At 41.8% G+C, this 22,087-nt stretch overlaps 1 protein-coding gene across 4 annotated transcripts in view; it reads right to left on the reverse strand.

Moving 5' to 3' along the window:
- Positions 1–268: 268 nt before the first annotated feature.
- Positions 269–22,087, reverse strand: part of CMIP (c-Maf inducing protein) — a 137,690-nt gene continuing 115,871 nt past the window's right edge. For 3 of the 4 annotated variants that reach the window (XM_057401932.1, XM_057401935.1, XM_057401936.1), the window contains 11 exons: positions 16,431–16,496; positions 15,266–15,292; positions 14,748–14,796; positions 13,443–13,568; positions 10,908–11,024; positions 9,359–9,499; positions 8,357–8,404; positions 7,481–7,627; positions 5,768–5,873; positions 4,596–4,666; positions 269–1,998 (listed from right to left, as the gene is read on the reverse strand). In XM_057401932.1, coding sequence (XP_057257915.1) covers positions 1,945–1,998; positions 4,596–4,666; positions 5,768–5,873; positions 7,481–7,627; positions 8,357–8,404; positions 9,359–9,499; positions 10,908–11,024; positions 13,443–13,568; positions 14,748–14,796; positions 15,266–15,292; positions 16,431–16,496 — 952 coding nt within the window. In that variant the 3' untranslated portion in view covers positions 269–1,944. The remainder of the gene's footprint in view (positions 1,999–4,595; positions 4,667–5,767; positions 5,874–7,480; positions 7,628–8,356; positions 8,405–9,358; positions 9,500–10,907; positions 11,025–13,442; positions 13,569–14,747; positions 14,797–15,265; positions 15,293–16,430; positions 16,497–22,087) is intronic. The other variant, XM_057401933.1, reaches the window with a different exon arrangement.

Below are 22,087 nucleotides of genomic sequence, written 5' to 3' on the forward strand. Positions count from 1 at the left end.
TTTTCTTCTAATTTGTTTTATTCTTTCTTCCCGTACTGCATCTTCATGCAGCTTGGGATTTGAAGGGGGGGAAACCTGGCACGTTACTTGAGTTAAAATTCAATTCCCCTTTCACTCATTAAAAAAAAAAAAAAGAAAAAAAAGAAAAAAAAAGATGGAAACCTCATGATTTGGGCAGCAACAGAGGTTAAAAATAAAATATAAAATAAAATAAAACTGAAACAAAACAAAATAAAAAAGAGAACAAACAAGCAAAAACAAAAAACACACAAAAAACCTATAGAAAACAAAACCAAAACAACAAAACCCAAAAGCTTGGCTTCCACTGAATAAGATTAAATATAATATATTTTTATATATAAAAAAAAAAATGGCTGCATGTGAAACCTTGAGGTGCTGAAGAATAAAATAAAGAAATGAAGGTGTTAAAACAGAAGAAAGAAAACATCATTTTGTTTTGGTTTGCTTTTTTTAAATAAGCAGGTCTGTACAACAAAGGCTCATTATGAAAAAAAGGAGTCGACAGCGCAGATATAAAAGAAACCACAATTATTAAAAAAATCACCTTCTAAGCAATTGTGGAGTTTGAAAAATGTAGCAGTCACATTACAGACAGGTCAGAGCTATCAGATCAGCAACAACGCTATTTCTTCAGTCTCCCCAGAGGAACATGCAGAACAATGCGTGCACAGAACAGGTAGTGAGGGAAAGGGAAGGGGAGGGGGGGGAACAGAACAAACTGATGCACAACATGGAGGGAGAGCTTTTTTTTCTCTTTCTGAAATATTGGACGTACACAGAAAACAACAGAGGCAACTTGTAAAAGCTACAGAGTTTGGCGAATACCCCATTGGCAAAATACACGGTATCTCGTTCCTATCCCCACATTTAAACCTGACACAGTTTAAAAGACTAGAAAAAGCTTATAGGCTTCAGAAGGAAATGTGGCTTGTATTAATCTCTGCACCCTTCCCCCTACAGCTATAACCCCATGAGAGATATTTTCCTTCCTACTTGGTAACAGGAAGGAAATATCTTATAACAGTAGAGGCATTTCGAAGTCAGAAAGGACAATGTGATGAATGTCGTGACAGAGAGAGAGTATAATACAGTATGCATTACTGAAAGGCAATTCTTCAAAGAGGACAAATCCTTTAAAAAAAAGAAATACTAGTAACAAGACAGCAAACTAGTTTATACAGTTCTAAACACAAAAAAAAGAAAGAAAAGGTAAAAGAATTAACAACTCATAAATAAAAGACAGGTCCCAGACCTGTTATTTGTGAACCATTTTCTTAAATAGGTGCATAATGTAAATCTTATGTACAAAAAAGAAAAACAACTACTTTGTGTAACAACTGCAGGACAAGGGGGGGGAGGTGAAAATCATACTGGTTTTGGTTTTCTCCTCTTGAGATTTCTGTAAGTTGGATTTTCTGGAGCAGAACTGGTGGCAGAGTTCTGACTACCTGGGCGCCAGCCAAGAAAACCCAGGCAAATAACAACAAACGAATTATTCTTTTTTTTTCTCCACACCGCATAAAACACAAAGGCAAATAAAACCCACAAAGGTTTTTTTTTTGTTTTGTCTTTTTTTTTCTTCTTTATAATCCTCTTGCTGCTACAAAGTTGTTTTTTTTTCTTTTTTTTTTTTTTTTTTTTTTTTTTTTTTACTTTTCTATTTAAATTTATGTAGATTCGTGAAATCACAAAGCTGAAAGAATCCATCTGGGTCCAGGCTTGCCCTGTCCCCCCCCCAACACACACACACACACAACACCACTCCTCTCCCCCACAACCACAACTCCTGACACCAAATCCCCAAAACTCACTGCTCTACAGGGATTAGACAAAAGTTATTTCTTAGTTTGTTTTTTCTCTGTTTGTTTTAAAAATCCTTTCCTCCTCGCAAGAAGCAAAAGAGAAGAGTCGGAGGCAGAGATTTCACCACGCTTCGGTGTAGCGGACATCCACTTCCTTCAAATTGGGTAGTTTCGCCTGTGCGGGAGGGTAGGGAAAAGGCAGAATTAATGACATGTGTTTAGGACTCGGGGATAAAGTTCCTGGCAAATCCATACCATCAGGATCCTGGGAGGGTGGCTCTATAGGCCACAAAGTGCAGGGAGATGCACTACACCCAGCAGAGTACAGGTGGAGCACACAGGTGTTAATGAAGGGACACAGTGCAGAGCCTTCATGGACACACAGGACCAAGTCCAACTAGTGGCTTTGGTAGCATCCATGCATCAGTCACCAGGTCCAGATCAGGTCTCCTTCATTATATACAGGCTTAGCAAAACGGGGCTTGGTGCAACCTGCTCTAGTGGAAGGTGTCCCTGCCCATGGCAGGGGGTTGGAACTGGGTGAGCTTTAATTCCTTCCAACCCAAACCATTCCATGATTCTATGAAAACCTGTCTGTCAAACTGCAGCAAACAGCCACACGCTACTTCTTCAGCCTCCACTCAGTCACTGCTCGATTTTTCCCTCCATGTATTAAAACCATCTGAGTGTGTTTTATCAACTTCTGGTGTCTTTGTAGTCTCCTTTCCATAACTCACTGCTGTTGATCGTATTGTTCCTCAATTACCCTGCGCGAGGCAGAGGCAAATCTGGTGTTTGGAGGGTTCCCACTTGCCGATCCTGTTTCCGTGCTCCCTGACCATAATCGTATAGCTAATTCTCTCAAAACAAACAAACACATTTAATTAGGCTAGGGCATAATTGAGGAGTTGGAAGTTTCTAGGAGTCATTATTACCTCACTCCTTGATTTATGTGCATGCATATTTTGATAAGAGCTAGTCATAATCCTACAGACACTGCCAGCAAATAATTTTTCAGTTAGGCAATAATGACTTCAGTAGTGGGTGTTTATTTATTGTCTGGTTCAGCCTGCCTGGTACATATGTGGGCGTCTGTGTGTGTGCAAGCGTGTTTAGTGGGGTGAGGGATGGAGAAGGGAGAGGAAATGTCATCACTGGCATGTGCCCCAAGTGCTCTCGCAGACCAAGGGCAGAAGAAGGAAAGATTTGTATCAAAAACGTGTTCTTTGAAGTCTGAGCTGTTCCCAACAGACCTACAACCATGTGCCCCAGGGGAAGAAACTATTACCCTCCCTTTGAACACACAGAGCTCTGACAAAAATGGCCACTTAGATAAATCTCAATGAAAGAGGTGAGAGGGGGGAAAAAGTGACGCACAAGTTTCCTCAGCTTTTTTAATTCTCTGCAATCATCAGGCCTTTGCTCACAGCCAGTTTTGCTGTTTGCCCTGGCAAGTCACTTTCTCAGTTGCTGCTAAGGACTGTTAATGCAATACCAGAGCAGAGGGAACTGGTTAGGAAAACATGAGTTTCGGTACGAACTTACCGGCAAAGGGGCTCAGAAGCAGGGGTAGGACTAGGGGAGCATTTCAAGAGACTTGATTTCAGAGCCCTAGGCCAAATGCAGCATTGACCTCGATTGTCTGTAAACGCTTGAGGCTCCATTGTGTGAACCCATCTGCAAACCAGCTGTTAATTCCAAGGGCGACTTCTTTGCATATACAATTGTGACACAAGCTTTGAAAACCTGATCTTGAAAAATCCACCCTAGCAGCATTGCAACCAAGTCCCCAGGGTAGCCCTGGCTCCACAGCCAGAACCAAAGAGAGATGCTGCAGTTAGAAAGCAGAGCAGCTTCAGGACTTGCCTCAAGTTCGAAACTCAACCCAAGTTTGTAAGCCTGGCACAATCGAAGGTTTCAACACACAAGACAACATAATGTTGAGTTTCTTCTTCAGCCCTTGAGTTTATAGGGTAAGGCTTTGGGAGATGCAACTCAAGCAACATCAGAGTGAAGCTGAAGTCCACCTAAAGTCATGAAAGCCAACACATCTCAGGCAGTCTTTGCCTGAAACCACCTGGGCTATTCCCCTCCCACAGCTACATTCTAGTTCTTGACACCATTTTGTTAGGGCAGCTGTAAATTCATAGTACATATCTCACAGGTCAAACTCAGGAGCTGGGTATTTGTGCAGGCATTTCTGTTTAAAGCCCAGGTCCAGTCCAAAAGGTATCAAAGATAAACCTGTACCTTTTCCAATGCTTTTAATTCTCCCTTTGCATTCTGCATCAAGGCTCCGTAATGCTGTTCACCCACATTACTTTTGATCCTGTTAAGAGTACAGGACACAGCTCTGGTGGTGTGAACTAGATTCTACTGTACCGATGTTGTCGGTTGTTGCTAAGTGATGTTTACCCTGACTGGGTTTAAACCACGACACCTCACCAGAAACAAACAATATGCTCCTGTTTCTGAAATCTTTACTGTTGATAGCACTGGTGAAAAGACTCAGTTTCTGATTTCATCTCATACTCATCTATTCAGCATATTAACTGTTTCCTGAGTCAGTCAAAGCCAGCAACCTCACAATGCTGTTTTCAGTCATCACCTCCCCAAAACAATCCAGTTCCCCCTCTTCAGATGGCTTTCATGCTATCCACTCCACAGGACCAGTTCTCTCTGCCCTAGGCACTACTACCAGGCACTTGCAAAATGTGCAAGTCCTTGTGGTCCAGCTACTTTTCATCTTTCGTGGGTGCAATTCAGAAATACCTTGAGATCTTCGTAGGTATCTGCTGAAAGTTTGGTGCTGTTCATATTCAGGCTACACAGGCTCTTCATGGCTAAAACAGAAAACACACAGATATTTATGATCATGCTGCATTTTCTTAAAATATCAAGCTTACGGTAGGTCAAAGAATAAACAAGACACGACTGTGTGCGGTGCACTCAGGAAAAAGCTGAATAGTGTAAAATATAGAAGTACAAATGGATAAACAGCTGTTTGGGCCCTCATCCAGGAAAAAGTCCCTATTTAGGAAGGGCCATTAAGCATATGCTTAAGTTTGCTGACTTCAAAGGAGTTCAGGCAACTTCTCATAATCAGTTTCCTGCACATTATTCTGCACAGTGCCCGTTCTCAGTGCACGGTGCACGCAGAGGCCATGATGATCCAGCAGTCCTCCCTCCCCCCATTTCCATTTTAGGCTCCAGTACTTAGCAGAATAGTTTCCTAAGATGAGCCATAACTACTGGCCTGTCTGGCATGTCTGTGTAGGATCAAGCCTATTAAAGGAGCCCTTTAAACCCAACAGGCGAGGTTTATAATACACTATGTAGGAAAGGGTTTCATTCTGGCACATCGAGCAGCTCGCAGTGCACGGGGGAATCCTGAATGCTGCTTAGATGGCCCTGCTCTGCCTCACCCTATTTAAATAGCAAGAGTTTCACCTCTCCAGAAAGAAGAAACAAAAAAGGGCCAGAGAGGGTACGAAACCTGCTGCTCACAGTTGCAAAACTCACTAATAACTTGCTACGTGGTTTTGCAATCTTCCCCTCCTGCATCACAAGGTCAGACTGCCACCTGAGGGGACACCGCACACAAAACAAAGCTGAGAAGTCTCAGGGCAACAGGTCACCACGTGAGATTGAGACAAGTGCCGCTGGTAAAGTCAGAGGCAGAGCCAGAGTAGAGTCTTGGACAGCAAAGCCCGCTGAGCACTGGGCTCAGATCATCATCCTGCTTCCCCTGCCTGCAGCTTAACAGCCCAGCCACTTGAGCAGGCAGGGAGGAGGGAAGTTTAAACCCAAACACAACCAAAGCCTGTCCTAAATCCCTGCGGAAGCAGCGCCGTGGCAGCCGAGAAATCAATCTTCTGTCTGAACCCACGTGAATTCCTCCGAACCCATGTCATTTTCCTCTGTAGCTTATTTTGGTCACTTACAACTAAGTGCCAGCAGCCCAGCATCTGTGACAGGCGTCTCGCAGAGGTTGAGCACTTGCAGCATCGTGAGGTGTTCAGAGAGAAGCCGCAGCCCTGCGTCTCCAAACTGTGGGGCAAAAGCAGAACTGCTTTCAAACAGTGCATGAACATCACGTGCGAGCTGCTCGGTGCAAACACGGCACATTGAAACGAGGTTTGCAGATCAGTCCTCAAAGCCACACTCTGATTGTTTACCAGTGTCTCAAGTGACAGGAGAGAAAGCAAATAGATCTATCCCTGCTTTTGCAGATGGGGAACAGAAAAATTAAGTGACTTGTGCACACTTAACCACAGGCCATCATTTAATCAGAATGGTGCCTTTGAAGTCTGGACTTTGTATGAGGGCGTTCCCACCAGGGCTATACAAGATGGTTATGGCAGGCTCAGTCAGTTCCCAACCACATCACAAAACAAGAGCATAATGCAAGTGGTATTAATTAGCTATTTTGGTCTCAAGAACAATGCACTATTGATTGGTAATTGTTCTACTGACCCACTTGGTTTCTGTTGTTGCTAAATCCTAGATTAATGGAAACCAGGATATCACAAAATAAATGGAATTTAAACTTTTTTTTTTAATAATTAAAAAAAAAGATGATACAAAAAGCAGGCTCTTTGTCCAGTAAAATCAAACCCATTTCGAGCAAGAAGCATCAAAGTTTTCAAATCCCAAAGTCACATTGTTAGAACAAATCTGGAGGAGACACAAGGCAGTGTTAAAACAAGCAAGCAATCAGATTGGACTTCATATTCCCCACAAAAAAAAAGAGGAAATTTCTGGGATACAAAAGTAGTTAGGAAAACAAAACAAGATTATTTACATGACATTTGGGTGGGGAAAAAAAATGCTGCTTTTGTGGTTGCACTGAGAATAAACTATTTTCAGTGAGCACTGCAAATAGGTGCTAACAGAAAATGGGGAAAACCTGTTCAATGGAGAACCTCAGAGACCAAAACCAGCAGGGAAATGTAGAAGAAAAATTTAACTTAAAAAGCTCTTTCAATTAACAACTGAATAATTTATTCAGTTAACTTGGCTTCTTTCTGCTTACAAAATAGAATCATGGAACCATAGAATAGTTAGGGTTGGAAAGGACCTTAAGATCATCCAGTTCCAAACCCCCTGCCATGGGCAGGGAATAACCACATTCTCATTTATAGTTTCCTTCCCACATTCTCATTTATAGTTTCCTTCCATTTATTCATTATTTGAGTTTCTTTTTGTTGCTGTTGTTTTTAAACAAATTCTGGTTGATCAGCATTCAGAGCAGTTCACTGCCTGCACTGTAAAGACTCTGCTTCACTTGACCAGATGAGCTGCACAGACTCCTTTTTGTCACCCCAAATGGGTGAAAGCATAAGTGCTTCTCAGATAAAAAGCAGCACAGCAAAATACACAGTATCAACAACACCCAACTGGAACATCCAACCCAAGCAGCAACTCCTTTATAACTGAAAATAAAATGGAAGAAATAATTAAAAAAAAAAAGGTGGCAAAGAAAAACCAGCCTCCAAGATGAACTAGACCATAGACAGGCCCTGTAAAAATAGCACAAAGACAAACTCATTCTAAACAAGCCTCTTCACACTCTCTTCTCCTGCTGATGTAATGTGAAATTTCAGAACTAGTCAGCACTGGTTCCTGCTCTGAGTTTCAGTCTGCAAAGCACTTACCTGAGTTGACCACAGGTTCAGCTGCTTGAGAGAAGGCAGTTTAATGAGGTGCTCAGCACAAGCACTTGTCACATTGGTAAAGGCCAGGCTGAGGTTTTCCAGATTCCCAAAAGATCCTGAGCTTAGTAAGCGGGCCAGGTCTGCATCCTGAAAGCAAACCAGAGATGGATGAGCAAGACTATCGACTCCTCAGCCTGCAACGTGCAGCGGTATCACGGATACTGTTAACCAGCAGGAGCTGCACAATTATAAGACTTGTTTACAGTAATAGAGAACCACACAGAGAAGTTTCGGTTTGTTTGGCAGGCAGCTGGGCTCTTGTGGCAGTGTTGCTTTATATACCCTGGGAAAAACTTATCCAGACACGAGGACTGAAGTGTTCTTTGTGTGTGTATCCTTATGAGACACAAACGCTTCAGTGGGCCTTTTAACTTAATGTTTCACTGCAGGTTCTAGATCCAAACCATACCCAGGACCATCACTTGGCCTCAGTGAAGTTAGTCTGGGTTTACACCAGCCTTAACTGCAACAGTGATGGGTCTCTTGCAGACCTACATGTCTAAGATCCAGAACTGGATATTGTGAAATCTGATTTTTTTTTTTTTAATGCAAAATTCTTCCCCAAAATCTACCATTCCAAATCTGCATGCCAGTATAAACCTGACAGACTGAGGCTTCGACTTCTATTGGAAACTGCTGCATAGGCCCAAGAATGGAAATACACCCTTACTTGTGTAAACTCCAGTTGTGTTGACAGAGAGAGTGCATGAGTCCCCTCTCAACTCACCAAAACCCCTGTGCCACATGGCAAATATAAACCAAGTGTCTAAATATGTTAAGATAAAGCTTGTTTCTCTATTGACGTGATTAACTTACGGTGGACTTGGATGGCAGTGTTAATCTTGTGGGACCACCTTTTCTTTGCTGTAAGACAGAAGATATTTTGGTCAAACAAGCTGCCATTCTACATTTCAGACCATCTGAAGTCTATCAGGCTCAACACTAGGGCAAACCCTACTCCAATTTCAAAGCTCCCTGCCAGCCCTTCCACTCTGTCCCTGCTCTTTCTGCACTGACAGATTCTTTCCTGAGCGTGCTAGATGCAGGCCTGTTGCTACCCAGGGGACGTCCACTAAATACAGCTTCATGCTGTGGGTCAGCATTTTGTCTGATTCAGCCTTCCATTACTTGGTTACTTTCACTTTAAAGAAAACTGCCTTAAAATGCTGGGCTAAGATAACAAAGGGGTTGAGGCTGCACAGCTGATAAAATCATTTGTCTGGCTTTAAAAAAAGCATATGCATTTCAGGCAGGGGTTAAAGACAACAAATACAAGTGTGAAAGAGGGAAGATTGTGGGTATGTCTGCATAGGTGAAAAAGTGGTAATGAGAGCACTCAAATTGTAGATCCCATCTTTAAAACTGGGGGGGGGGGGGGGGGGGGGGGGGAAGAGGGGGGAATCTTTTTCTCATAGGCTCTTGCTCTGAGAACTAGACCTAAAGACCATCTCATGAAATGTTATGAATGTCACAGCATTAAGAAATGCTGGCCAGCACTAGAACCGTTTGCTATTCATACGTCAAAAGGTGGCAGAATTCGACAAGCTGACTTGCAAGATCTTGAGACATCAGGATTTCACCTTCTTTCACACAGATTCTAAGCAGGTTATTGAATATCATTCATAAACATAGTATGGGATTAGACACATCAGTAAATATCACACAGTATATATATTCACAGTAAAATCCTCCAAATACTGCTCCCATCCTGTTGTTAACTGGGAATTTCACACCCTGCTTGTCTTTCTTTTGTACCTCCATTTCTGGAGAGGACAGACCACAATGTGCTATGGCAATACTGCATGCCCGGTGACATACCAGCTCTTTTAACTCCCTCTGCCTGTCACACAGCTGTTCATACATTCTCTTTCCCACGTCTGTGCTTTCCAGGGTAGAGATGATCTGGAGCTGGGTGTCATTATTTTCAATGATGTTGTATTCCAGCATCAGACATAAAATCTAGCAGCAGAAAGAAAGAAGAGTGGTCACCGCAGTATTTATATTCAGCTGGTTCCAAATATCCTAATTACATTGTCCATGTAGTTTAAATTACTTGGGTAAGTTCTGAGAGCACGCATTATTCAGGCTAGATGAGAGGATCACAGCAACCTTTGCTGACCTTCCAACACAAGAAACCAATTTTTATTCGTAAAGAATGAACTCTAATGTCTGAAAGTCAGACTATCTACCCTGTCTTCCATTAGTGCTCATTCCTTCTGACTGAGAGGCGCAATTACTTTGCATCAGTCCTGGAAGATGGATCCATGCCACAGCCTGATTCAGAACAGGTACAATCGATCCAGTATTTCCCAGGTACACTGGCTAGACTGCAGATTGGCACACTTGGGATATCAGCATCAGCACATCAGTAGCAGAGCAAAGCAGCTCCCTAAGTGCTGGATTTTCTGTCCCTAAGCGCGAGCAGAATGCAGGTCCAGTGTATCCTGTCTGCAAGGCAGGTTAAGGAAAGGTCAGGGAGGCTCCAAGAAATGGTGATGCTGGGAGCTTGCTGCTGTGGCCAGAACACCTTACATCTCACTGGGAATATGCCTCACTCCCCCCTGGGCAAGAGGCTGCCATAGGTGCTGCACAGGAGCAAGTTAGACACCAGGGAATGATTCCAATGGGTTGCATGGGCTTAGGACACAAGCTGCACCCCTCATGCTGCCCTGCGTTTCCAGCCACACATCATGCCATTGCAATTAGAATGCAAAGCTTTTATTCCCTGCATCATTCTAATTACCTTTAATAAAAAAAAAATCAAGCAAAATTATATTCAAATTCACACAGTGCACTCTGTTATTTACTGGATTAAATTAGCACACACACAGATCTAGCTCAAGGAAAAACTGTAATTTCTTCCACCTATTTAACCATGCTCTATTTCCATTTAAAATGCATGATGGCATTTATCAAGAAAGATCTTCAAAGAAACCCAGAAAAATATGTTTAAACTATTAGTGAAACAAAAATAACCAATCATAGGCACACAAAAATCAGTTTATTAATGCAAGTAAATAAGGTTTTGTAAATGCAGTACTTACGCATTGTTCATTTTGCACGTGGCAAGACAAACATCAGGATTTTAGTCATGGAAAAGCCTTGCGGTTCTGAGTTCTGACCCCTCACCACAGACTACATTATCATGGATTGCCATTTATTTCCCAACTTAGCCTCTCCAATTGACTTAGAGCAAACAATCTCTCTCCAAATATTCTTGCACTCACTGTTCATATAATTTGCACTGCAGAACAACAATATTCCATTATGCTTGGTTTCTACAGTTCCACTAGACCTAATTCTGGGAAAGGCAGTGTGAAACCTGAACACTGCTCATAAACCATAACCACATATGTTTAGGGCTTACCTCAACCATTGTCTGGTTACCCCTTAAGGCCAGCAGCATGCAAGGTCCCAGTTTATTTTCAGCCAGCGAAAGCAGAAACTTCTTTGTTTTATAGCAGGATCCCATTAAAATATGCACCTATTTGAGAAACAGAGTTAAATTAGAGGCGTTAGCCTAAGAAACATATGTACCTCTGGAAGCGACATTGTTAGACAGTCACACAAAACGTAGACAAATCTAAAGAAAAGGGCTCCCTCATTACCATTATGGTTGCAATCTCTCAACAGCTTTATTGCTGATTGGAAGTGATACCTAGTGAGATCTGAGGGAGTGGGTAGTTTTCCTCCATGAAGGAGCGCAGCTGACAGAGGCCTGATACAGGCTCCCCAGGAAACATCAAAGCAGCTGTGCAATTGTCCCCATCCCTAGTAACACAATGAACCCAGCCCCAGGGGAACCACAGGAGACTCTTCCTTCACATCTGTTTGCAGTCCAGTTTCTCTGGAAGTGGCAGCTGGTGAGCAAGGGCTGTGTGGGCTGGATGCCTAGGTAAAAGGCAGTGGTGCTAGCTGAACACTAGCCTTGGTTCAAGGGTGGTGACAGACAAAATCACCTGTTTGGAATGAGCAGACAGGAACTGACTGGGAAAGGAAGGAATGCCTTAAGAAAGCAGTCCTGAGCCCTAAGTCAGAGATGACTTCATGTGCTTTCACATGCTCTTGTGTCATTATCTTGCTTTCTCTCTTGCTCAGTTTTCTCTGAAAGGAAAGAAATGCTGAGAACACTGCCTGAGTAAAACTCTCTTGAGTCCACTAGTTGACAACACTGTCCCGCAGACTTCTACCTCCAGAGAGCATCGGATGATATCACATAGTAACACCTATGGCAGAAATGCAAAGCCACTTTTACAAATGAAACGTTAAAGAGTCTCTTCTCACAAAAGATACTGGCAATATTCTCTCCCATTGAAAAGCCCTAGAGATTAGCTGCAGACAATTTCAGTTTCCCAGCTAAAGTCCTATTTTATGGCCCAGACAGCTGATTCACCAGTTTGCTGGCAGAGCACTGTGTGACAATTTGTAGTTTCCAGTGACCTGGGCAGTAAGAGCTCCATTAACTACAGTTAAGTCTACATTACAATAAACTTGTAAATACGTTCTGTGGTTCCCCTGGTTCATAGTATTGCCTGGACTATGTTCAACACTGCTGAAAATATCACAACCACGCCATGGTGGGGTCAGTTCTATGCAGATCATGTGCTACCATGCAATTCTTCTTCCTCGTGGCTTCATTACCAGCAAGGCCTTTAGAAAAAACACAAAATATTTTCTTAAGCATCCATGTTTTTAAAGGTATCCTTTAAAAACAGTAAGCTTAACGCCAAGAAGGATTTCATTTCATGCAGTTATCATTAAACTTTTTAGGAGGTTTTCTTCAGTGATAGAAAATACTGATGCTACCACTTAACGCAAGGTCCATCTGTGATCAGGATGTTTTCCATACTTTAGTTGTTAGCAGCTCTTTAAGTATTTATCAACATCCTTGCAAAGGGCACAGAGTACTGCGTATTGATGTATGTTAGCACTGTGCTCTCATGCACGCCATCTCCTGATGCTCATAAATATCGCGGACCACAAAAGCTCTCAGGAGAAATTATATAATTCTGAAATTTTCTTTCCAAACATAAAAGACAGAATCAGTAAAGAGGGATGAAACCTTTTGTGAACAGTCTTTGTCCATTACCTGTTTTAAAGGTATCTGATCCATCTGGATTAAAGCGTATAATAAGTTTTAAGTGCAGAAACAGACGTGCATGTTCAGCATGAGGGAGATGCACAACGTATAGGTCCCCCTGAAAGTCACTCCACTGTACACCCAACTTCAACAAACATTACTCCCCTTACCAGGGAAAGGAAGTAATACCATTTCCATCTTATTTGGTATATGGAGAATTAATAAACATCGAGACTTACGTGACTTGACCCAGGCTGCACAGGAAGCCAGTGGCAGCATCAGCGATTAAAACTTATTATTTTCTGTCTAGTCTTTCTGAGAGTTACAAAAGAAATAACTACTAAGAAATAGAATGCTGGTTTCTAATTATACGTCCCCACAACAATGTAATTGGGCAGAGAAACTGCTAACATATTTTTATATCTATATATCCACCCTTTGATAAATTCAATATTACTGCTGGCTTTAAATTCCAAGGTAGCCTATAAATGAAAAATATAGGTGTGGATGTGTGGAACAGTCTGTTGCACCTGCCTCCCAGTATTCCATATTCTGAAAGAGTTCTTTATACAGACAAACACATGTATTTATAAATACAAAAATACATATGCACACACACATACATATACACATGGTTCTGTGCACTACACAGTGCAAAAACAACCAAAGTTCAAGAAGAGAAAGCTGACATATTAGCCAAATTGTGATTGCAAGGAATTTCAATCGCTTTGGTGATATAAAGATTTAGCCTGGTGCGTACTTGTAGTTTACAGAACCATGACAAAACCGCATTACTTACTGCAAAGAAGTTACTAAACTCACATTATGGCAGACACGTACCATACTGGCAAACAGCTCCCCATCATCATCACATGCCACTCCACCAGGGCTGTAGAGCTGGAACCAGCCGTCCTTGCCAGCCCGCACACTCAGCAAGCATGAGTGGACCTGCCAAAAAGTGAAGACATTGGGAAGGTTACAGTTCCTGCCAGTAAGCACGGGTGTCTCCCACGCTTGGCCAAAAGAAGTCACTATAAAACCAGGGTCTGCTGGAAATCCACGGTTAATATTCCAATCTACAGAGCTACAGGCAAGTCTCCACTCACAGAATCATTTCTGCAGTACAAGCAAGGAAGGAAGCTGTATCATCACTCATTGCATGGCTTCTTTCATTCCCTTTACACAAATTTGCTCTGATCTAGAACAACTCCTTTCACTTGAAAAACCAAAACAAAAACCCCATCCCCAAAAGAAATAAAACAAAACCACAAATGAAAATGAAACAAAAAGACTGCAATTTCTGAGCTTCTGCCATTTTCCCCCCATTGTACCGCCATGTGTGTCTACACTTCTGATGTGATCTACACACCAAATGCAGTTGGCTAATGGCTTGCTCCTTCCAATCATTAAAAAAATCTTATTACTCCTGCTATAATAAAATGTGACCAGAGTCAGGGTGAAGGAAATCCACAAATTAACAGGAATACGTAAGAAGCTGCACTGAAGAACTGGCACTAGCAAGCTACCATTAGTCTAAATTTGGCCCACTGTAGAGATTACTGTATCTGTTCCCACAGCTTAATAGAGGAGTCTTAATTAAGGTTTTCTCCAGCTGATGATGTTGAACAAGCTACACGTGCAGCAGTCAGCCACCATGAGGCTACAGCTATGCACTCCTTCCAGTAACACACCTCCCACCCCCTTTCTCCTGCTAATTCATGGGAATTACGGTCATTTGCACACAATGTAACTGAAAAGCAGCCACATAAAACCTGTCATTTCACAAGCTGTAAGGGTCCCTGGATTTTGCTTTCCTTTTTTTTTTTCTTTTGTACGGAAGAAAAGCCCTCAGAGGTTAAGAGTGGGAAGATCTTACTGGTTGCAGTTTACTGCAGAGCAAGGACAGCAACTGATACCAGACAAGGAGGTCACAACACATTTATACATAAAGCCAGAAACCATTCATATTAACGCCGCGTGCCTTGACCGGCTATTACTCCCTAAGCAACATAAGCACAGCAAAACCACACCATCTTTTGAAACAAACTACTTAAGGAGAGATCTTCAGAGCAAGCATTCTTTCAGCTCCCCCTGTTAATACTCTGTGTAACCTGTCAATAGACTCACTTCTTGCCTCAGGTCTTCTGCAAATCTCTGAATCACGTATTTCAGTTCCCTGGGGGAAAGAAAAGGTAAAAGGACAAGAATAAGCAGTTGCTGGTTGCAGTATTCACGTGAGTGTCACATTTCTCTTCAATTACACTTTAAACTATATATATTCATGCACTTTACAGAGAAACAAGTTGAACTGCTTCCACAGGAAGGAAATGTGAGGGCTAAAAGTGATTACCAAGGACACTGTCTGTTCACAATAGCCTAGAAAAGGTTTCAGAGACATGCAGTGACAAACACGTTTGTAAACCCTATCAGCACTCAGTGCCTTTAGCCCTTGGGATACTGCTGCCACAGTAAATTACAAAGAAAACTACATCTTTTTATTATCAGCAGAACATGCTTACGGCCCCTCACAGGTAAAAACATTAGAGACACAGTACTGAATAATGAACCATTGCTATTATTGACCAGTACAAGTATTTTAAGTAACTACCCCCCTTCAATAAAACAAGCAAGCCCCCAAAACTTACTTTGTAAATTTCTCATGTGCAAGAGCCCTGAAATTTAAAACAGAAAATTATGAGGATTTGAGAGAAGGAAGGAAGGAAAAAAACAAAGAAACAAATGGAAAGAAGGATGGAAGGAAGGGAAAACAGAAAAAAGAAAAAGAAGAAAAAACAAACCAAACCAAACCACAACCACTACTCAGCTCTTTCCACATAATAAAGGATTTGCTAAGATACTGCAGCACACAAGACAAAAAGAATAATCTTTCCAAACAGATCAGGTAAAGTCTTCTTCATTAATCTAGGGGAGAAAACGAACGAAAACCAAAATATTACTTGGAACAAATCTTGTCGCTTTTCCTGAGTCCTGTCTAAGGACTTAGACTAATGGCAGTGAAAGCTTTGAGTCAGAAGAAAGCTAGTAGAAGACTTACAATAAGGCTGTATCATTACAGAATTTTGGCTACCTAGAAGGGTCAAGTGAATTCTTTAATTGCAGTGCAATTATAGTATGGTCACAACTAATTAACACCATGCATCAATAAAGCAATTAGCGGTCATTCTGTGAAGTGCCTTGCATTGTGGTATGGTTTACACCTCCCCCAGGACACATGTTTGACTTAGGCAAATGATGCCTCTGTTGCCTATCTCCAAGCTCTCGCTGTAGCCCAGGTAACCTGGCACGGAGGATTAGACCTCTCTGATTCAAGACATCAGGTCATTAGGGGATGTGATAAGCTAGCAAATTGTACAATTACAGGTTGTAATGTTTGTCCGTGGAGGTCTGCATTTTATAAACACTACTGCTCATTAATAGGTTTCCGAGGAAGCTTGGCTGATCCGTAGGGTAGCTTCTTCATTTAATGCAAAATACAAACGATACAGGTCTCTGTGACGCCAGTAAAGCCACCTCCTCCACTGAATCTCTCACTCTGCTCTTCTCTGCACCAGCTTTCTTTCCTTTCCTGTCTGCCTGTCTGCAGTTAACCATTTTTCTCTTCCACATCATCTTAGAGACATGGGAAGGGAAGATGAAGATGTCCTTCTGCCTCGAAGTAACTCTTCATTTTAAATCAACACTAGAGGCACGAAGCTCCTATTACCATCAGTTTTTACTTGACGTTATATTTCACCATAAAACAACAGTAATAAGAATATCTCAGTAAATACTAAGAGAGTGCAAACTTACTCCTTTGGAAATGGGATAGGTTGAAGCAAGCTGGCAAGGGCTGGTCTCCAGTCATCATAGTCTGACCTGAAAAATGAACATTCTGTTAACAGGTTAGCAAGTTTTAAACATGGTGTGTCAACAGTTAGTTCAGAAAGTTTCAAGCTAAAGTTGGTGCAGGCACCAAAACCCTTCTGTTTTACTGAGACACTCAAAAGATCCCCAGTGACATTTCCCTTTGAATTTCCAGCACATTCTCGAGTGAGGCACAATACATCTGGTATTCACAATGACTTCCAGAGAGTCACTGTGACTTCATGTTGATTTTATGTCAACTTAAAGAGTTCATGAAACCTGTTGACAATTAATCACTAAGTAATACTTTCATCTAAGTTCGTACAGCAATTACCAGGCCATTGCTATTTACAGCTCTGCTCTGCATTTAATTGGAGTTTTTTTATTTTGGAGTGGTTTTTTTTGCTATAAAACATAAGCTCATTTGTAGAAACAAACATACCCCCCAAATCCATTTTGACCTTGGCACAAAGAAATGGGTCAATTCAAACAGCACAGAATCTTTAGCTTAAGAGGAGAGGGACAAGTGAAGGGAACGCTGTGATGAGGAGTATAAGAGGATAAATGAAGATAACCAGAGCAGAGAGCAAAGGCCAGTGGACCCAGTATGAAGTGTCTGTTAGCACCACAGCTCCCAGCTAATGCGTTTTGTTTTCATCTCTGCTGTCAGTATACAGACAGTATACAGTACACTGCATACTGCAGACAGTGTACAGTATACAGACCAGTATACATGCAGGCAAGGTCTGTATGGCTCTGAGGAGCCATCCATAAGGGCATGTTCATGTAAACTAGGATAAAGAGAATGTTTTGCATGCACTGGCCACTGCAAACTAATCTGGGCAGCATATCATCTCAACCTATCTGCAAAATACCAGCTGCTTGAGCACACCTGGTAGAGCAGGTATGGCCTCTCGTGCAGCAGTAACACTTTGCATACTGCCATCCCTCTCCTCCAAATGATCTCAAGCATTTAGGGGTTAGTCAGCACTTACTAACTGCCCTACCGATGCACTGCATGAAAAGTACAATCATTGCAGGATGGATGAAGGATACAGAAGGTAAGAGAACTGGAAAAGTCAGCACCAAAACAGGGCCAGCCAAAGCCCAGATCCCGGCACTGCCTTGTGAGGCCATTCTCACTCCAATTTATACTAATGAGTACACACTGAAGTAAGAGCAGTAAATCTCATATAGGGTGAAACACTTTGGGATGTCTGTAGAAGGCAATGTACAAAGCCTACCACCTCCTCTTACTGCTGCTACCCTTTAGATTTCAGTTTGAAAAGTCAGATTATTGGCTGCAACTTATGGAAAACTTGGCTCAAAAGTATGGTGTTTCTTTAGGATAGAACGAAGTGTAATGTCCTCAAATGGACAGTAACTACTGATAGCATTAGAAACAGACAACATATGCACAGGAACCATTCCAAAATAATGCTTTTTTTTTTTTTTTGCAAAGAAAAGGTTCTATCCCAGAGAAACAGAAGATGGATGCATTTCCAAAAGTCTCATCCATTTATAGAACCACAGAAACCAGAAGTTTCTATAAATTAATAATACACATTATGTTGGACAGTCCACAAAGGCATGTTCATGGACATAAAGAAAACCTATGTGCATGAGTAGAGTATTCTTAAGGAGCAACATCAGTGCTGGCTCTTGAGTCCTCAAAGAACTGACAAGTCTAATGACTTTCAATAAACATACCTCTGGAAATTCCTACTAAACTTGTGGCCAATTTTACTCTAAAACCAACACATTTTTATTGATAGATGCAAACAACTTTCAGAACAGGTTATTGTTCTCTAAGGAGAGAAAAGGCTGAGTTAGGAAATTCAAAGGTGTTAAAGGTGTTTCACATCACATGCAATACAGTACCTACAAATCTTGCCTCTAAGAAGCCTAAGAGCCACCTGGAAGCTTAGGTCCTGTGACATCTCAGATTAGTGCTCCACCACTAACATTCCTCCTTGAGCAATATGTGGAGTTCTGATCAGTAATAATGTGAACCAATCAGTTTTTCATGGATGATCTTCAAAGGAAATTGCAAGAGGAATTAAAAAGCTGCTTTGTAATAGACTAAGACCAAGTGAAACTGCAGACAGAATTGGACAGCATCACACCCTGACTTTTCTTGAAGCTGGGAGTTATGTGTGGCACCTATTTGCAGAGTAGGTCTGTGAGAGGACAGTGATAATAAACTATAGCTCATTTTCCCAGGAGGAGAAGAAAGGAAGAAAACTGTGTCCTGTGAAGCACGCAGAACTTGGTCACATGAATGGGACCCGAACATAACACATACACAGCCTGTAATCCCTTCAATCTGAGCCAGGAAACATGAAACAAACATAGCACAAGAATAAAACTAAACTACTTATTAAAAGCCTACGGTGTTTCTCCTCCTCCCACCTATTCCCTTTTCAAAAACATCTTCCTTCTGTCTGTGCTCATCTCATTTGCACTCTTCTTTCACTTCAGACAGTCGCTTTTTTTCTTTTCTCTTTTTTTTCAACCCATTCAAAGCTCTAGCACAAGAAAAAGTGTTTTGAAGCGGGGAAAGAAAGGGAGATAGATTAGCTCTGGCTGCAGTTAACAACCACTGCTACGAGCTAGACAAAGAGGCCATGCCAGGAAGAGTAGGGAGCACCTGTGACAAACTCCTTTTGGAGCTCTTCAAAGGGTGCTGGGCTGAACGCTCACACTAATATACAGCTGAAATCCCAAACTGGCCTTATAAGGGGGGGGAGAAGGACTCCCTGATGTATTCACCTGGTCTGATTTGCTCTTTTAAGGTGAGAAGCACCATGTGCTGGTAGGTCAGGGTGCCAAGTGGGTGAAGGCTGTCAGAGCAGTCACCTGCTGCTGCACACAGCTTTACTTACCCAGAAACCTACGCTGGCCAGAACACTGGCTTAACCATAATAATTAAGCCCCAACTGCAGTGACTTCACCTCTAGGCCATCGTCGCTATTGGCCTGCCAACATAATACATTTTCCTTCCCCGGGATCACCTTTCACCAAAATGAAAACCTGCCCATGTGTCCTGTGAGGCACAAACAATCCAAAACACACTAGCAACCCGGGGCAACCCTGATAAACATGACATAAGAGAATCCACTTGGGATATTCAGAGCATGCCACTGACCTATCGGGGAATGCGGGGAAGGCAGGGGAAGCTCCAGTGGGTGCTTGCATTTGGAAAGCTGTCAGTCTTAACACCAAGAGATTGCATGCCCAGAGTCCTCTGTTTTTAGAGGGCAATAAAGACACAAAGAGTAACTATGTGGAAGCAGCTTGTTTTTCCAGCTTGGCACAATCAAAAATCTTTCAGGTAACTCCTCTGTTATCAGCAAATAGTAAGATGACCAAGCCCTCCAGACATGTACCTTGTCCCTTCTTTCCCTTGCTCTGTACCAAATTCCCTACCAGACCCCCTGTCATATAAGGCATAAACCTGCTATCTGCAAAACAGTGAGGCTTCTTTTTATGTCCAGCCTTCTCTGAGCAGGACTTCCTTGTTTTTCAAAAGAAGAAAACGTAGAACCATAGAAAGGCCCTAGACAGGTCCTGTCCTGGCTGCTGAGAACAGAAAAGGGCTCTTCCAGATGCCCAAACACTTGTACCCCCCTCTTGGGTCTTTGGGACCAGGGTAAAGTTGGCTCCTTGGGCAAACTTGCATTGCTGTTTCCTGATGCGATTACACTGTGAGCAGTGTAGGTCTGTCCTAGTCCAAGGAAGAGGATCCACAGCCCCTTTTACTGCAAATGTCAGTACAGCTGTTCAAGCACAAGTTTGGCTGTACAAGGAATTCTCTAATGCATGGAAACATTAACATGCAAGTAGGCGCTGGACAACACAGCACCTCTCAGATCCTCTAATTTAATGTGATGAAACAAAAGATTTCAATTAATTTACTGTATTTTCTACAGACCAGTTTAAGACTTGCAGCATTCAGGAGGCACTGACTGGCATCAGTAACACTATCAGAGTCCAGATGCATTAGAGAATATTGACACAGAAGTTTGATTAACTTTTGAGCGCAGGACAAAAATACCATGTTCTACTAGAGACTGTCTCCCCTTTAAAATCTGCCCTGACTTTGCGTCATCTGCCAGCATCCTTAAAGCCATCATTTTCTGGTCTCCTTTAGTATGCAATAGCTATGTTCTGTTACTCAGCTACATTAGAAAAGGGTCAAAGACGGTCCTGGTGAACTGGTAACAGCCACAAAAATGAACTTGATAATCTGTACGATTATCCTTCTGTGCAAAAAGTGAGGTATTGCAGTGATTATTAAATAACTGCTGCTACATTTTTATCAATATTAGAAGAGCTTTTTTTTCCCCCCAAAAAAAGTAAGTATTGTGTAGGAGTCCGGTGAACAGTAAGATGTCCTCTGCTGAAGGTACTCTTAAGAATCCTTATTTACTAGACTTTCAATAATTAAAATCTGCCTAAATAAATTACTCCCTGCTGTCCTAAGTTAATTATGTAAAAAAGATATCATTGTTGGTGACTCTCTTGTTTTGATGATAATATTGAGTCAGACACCTAAAAGAACAATTAAATTCAATGCTAAACAACTTATTTATGTTTGGCTTACCACTGTTATTAATTACAACATTATTTTAGTGACTGCCTGCTGAGAGCTCAGCTAGTGGATAGCAGTGGTCTTGTAATTAATGTTTTCTTCCTACTGGCATGTTCTGCGACTCTCTTTATAGTCTCAGTTTTTCTAAGTACAGTAATAGTATTTAGAGCATCAGAAAGCCATCGTTCAAGAAGAATCTGAGCATGCAAGGAATAAGCATCACAACAGCATCATCTTATATTTTTGTTAGTAACTACCAGCCCTTCTACAACGCTTTTTTACCACTGGTTTAAGAGTTTAAAAATCAACACTCAAAACCTTTACTTGTATTTTAACAGTAAGGAAACTAAGGCACAAAAAGAAGCAACTTATTTAAAGCCTCCCAGCAAACCAGCAGCAGAATCAGGAGCAGGACTAACTTCTGCATTAATGCTTTCAGGTCTGAAAAAACCCAAGGGATGAACAAGAATGGAAGGGAACCTAAATCAGTGGCTCTACCTTAAAAACCCATGCTGTATTCTCATAGGTTGTGACTTCTCAAGCAGAAGGTGGACTCTGGCAAGCCAGCTGAGGAAAGCTGCACCAATTTTGTAGTATCTCTGGTCCTTCACTATACACAGGTATTCTGTATACACAACCTGTGTGTACAGAATTACCCTTGTACAAGCCAGAAAATGGCACAAAGCTGTTCCCTACCTACAACCTGTAACAACAACACTGTTTGTGTTGTTTTTCACAGTTGGTATTGAAGAGCTTGACTTTTAAAAAGACACCAAACACAGCCAAAAAATACCTTATTTTAAGGTACAGAGTGAAATAAAAGTTCTTAGTGCAGGAAATTACATGGGAATTGACACCTGGCATATCAACTGTTTAAAATGTGGAGAGACTGTGCAGAAGAACATGCCCATTCGTGAATTTGTAAGTGTGTGTCAGCTGCGTGATGAAACCAAAACCGTCAATGCTTAGTGAGTCAGCATGCAAGCCAGCATCAGGACTGAGAGAGTTC

The sequence above is a fragment of the Pezoporus wallicus genome, unplaced genomic scaffold, assembly GCF_028554395.1.
Source record: "Pezoporus wallicus isolate ANWC-B61680 ecotype Strahan unplaced genomic scaffold, APGP_CSIRO_Pwel_v1 contig_7835, whole genome shotgun sequence".
In the NCBI taxonomy this organism is placed as follows: domain Eukaryota; kingdom Metazoa; phylum Chordata; class Aves; order Psittaciformes; family Psittacidae; genus Pezoporus; species Pezoporus wallicus.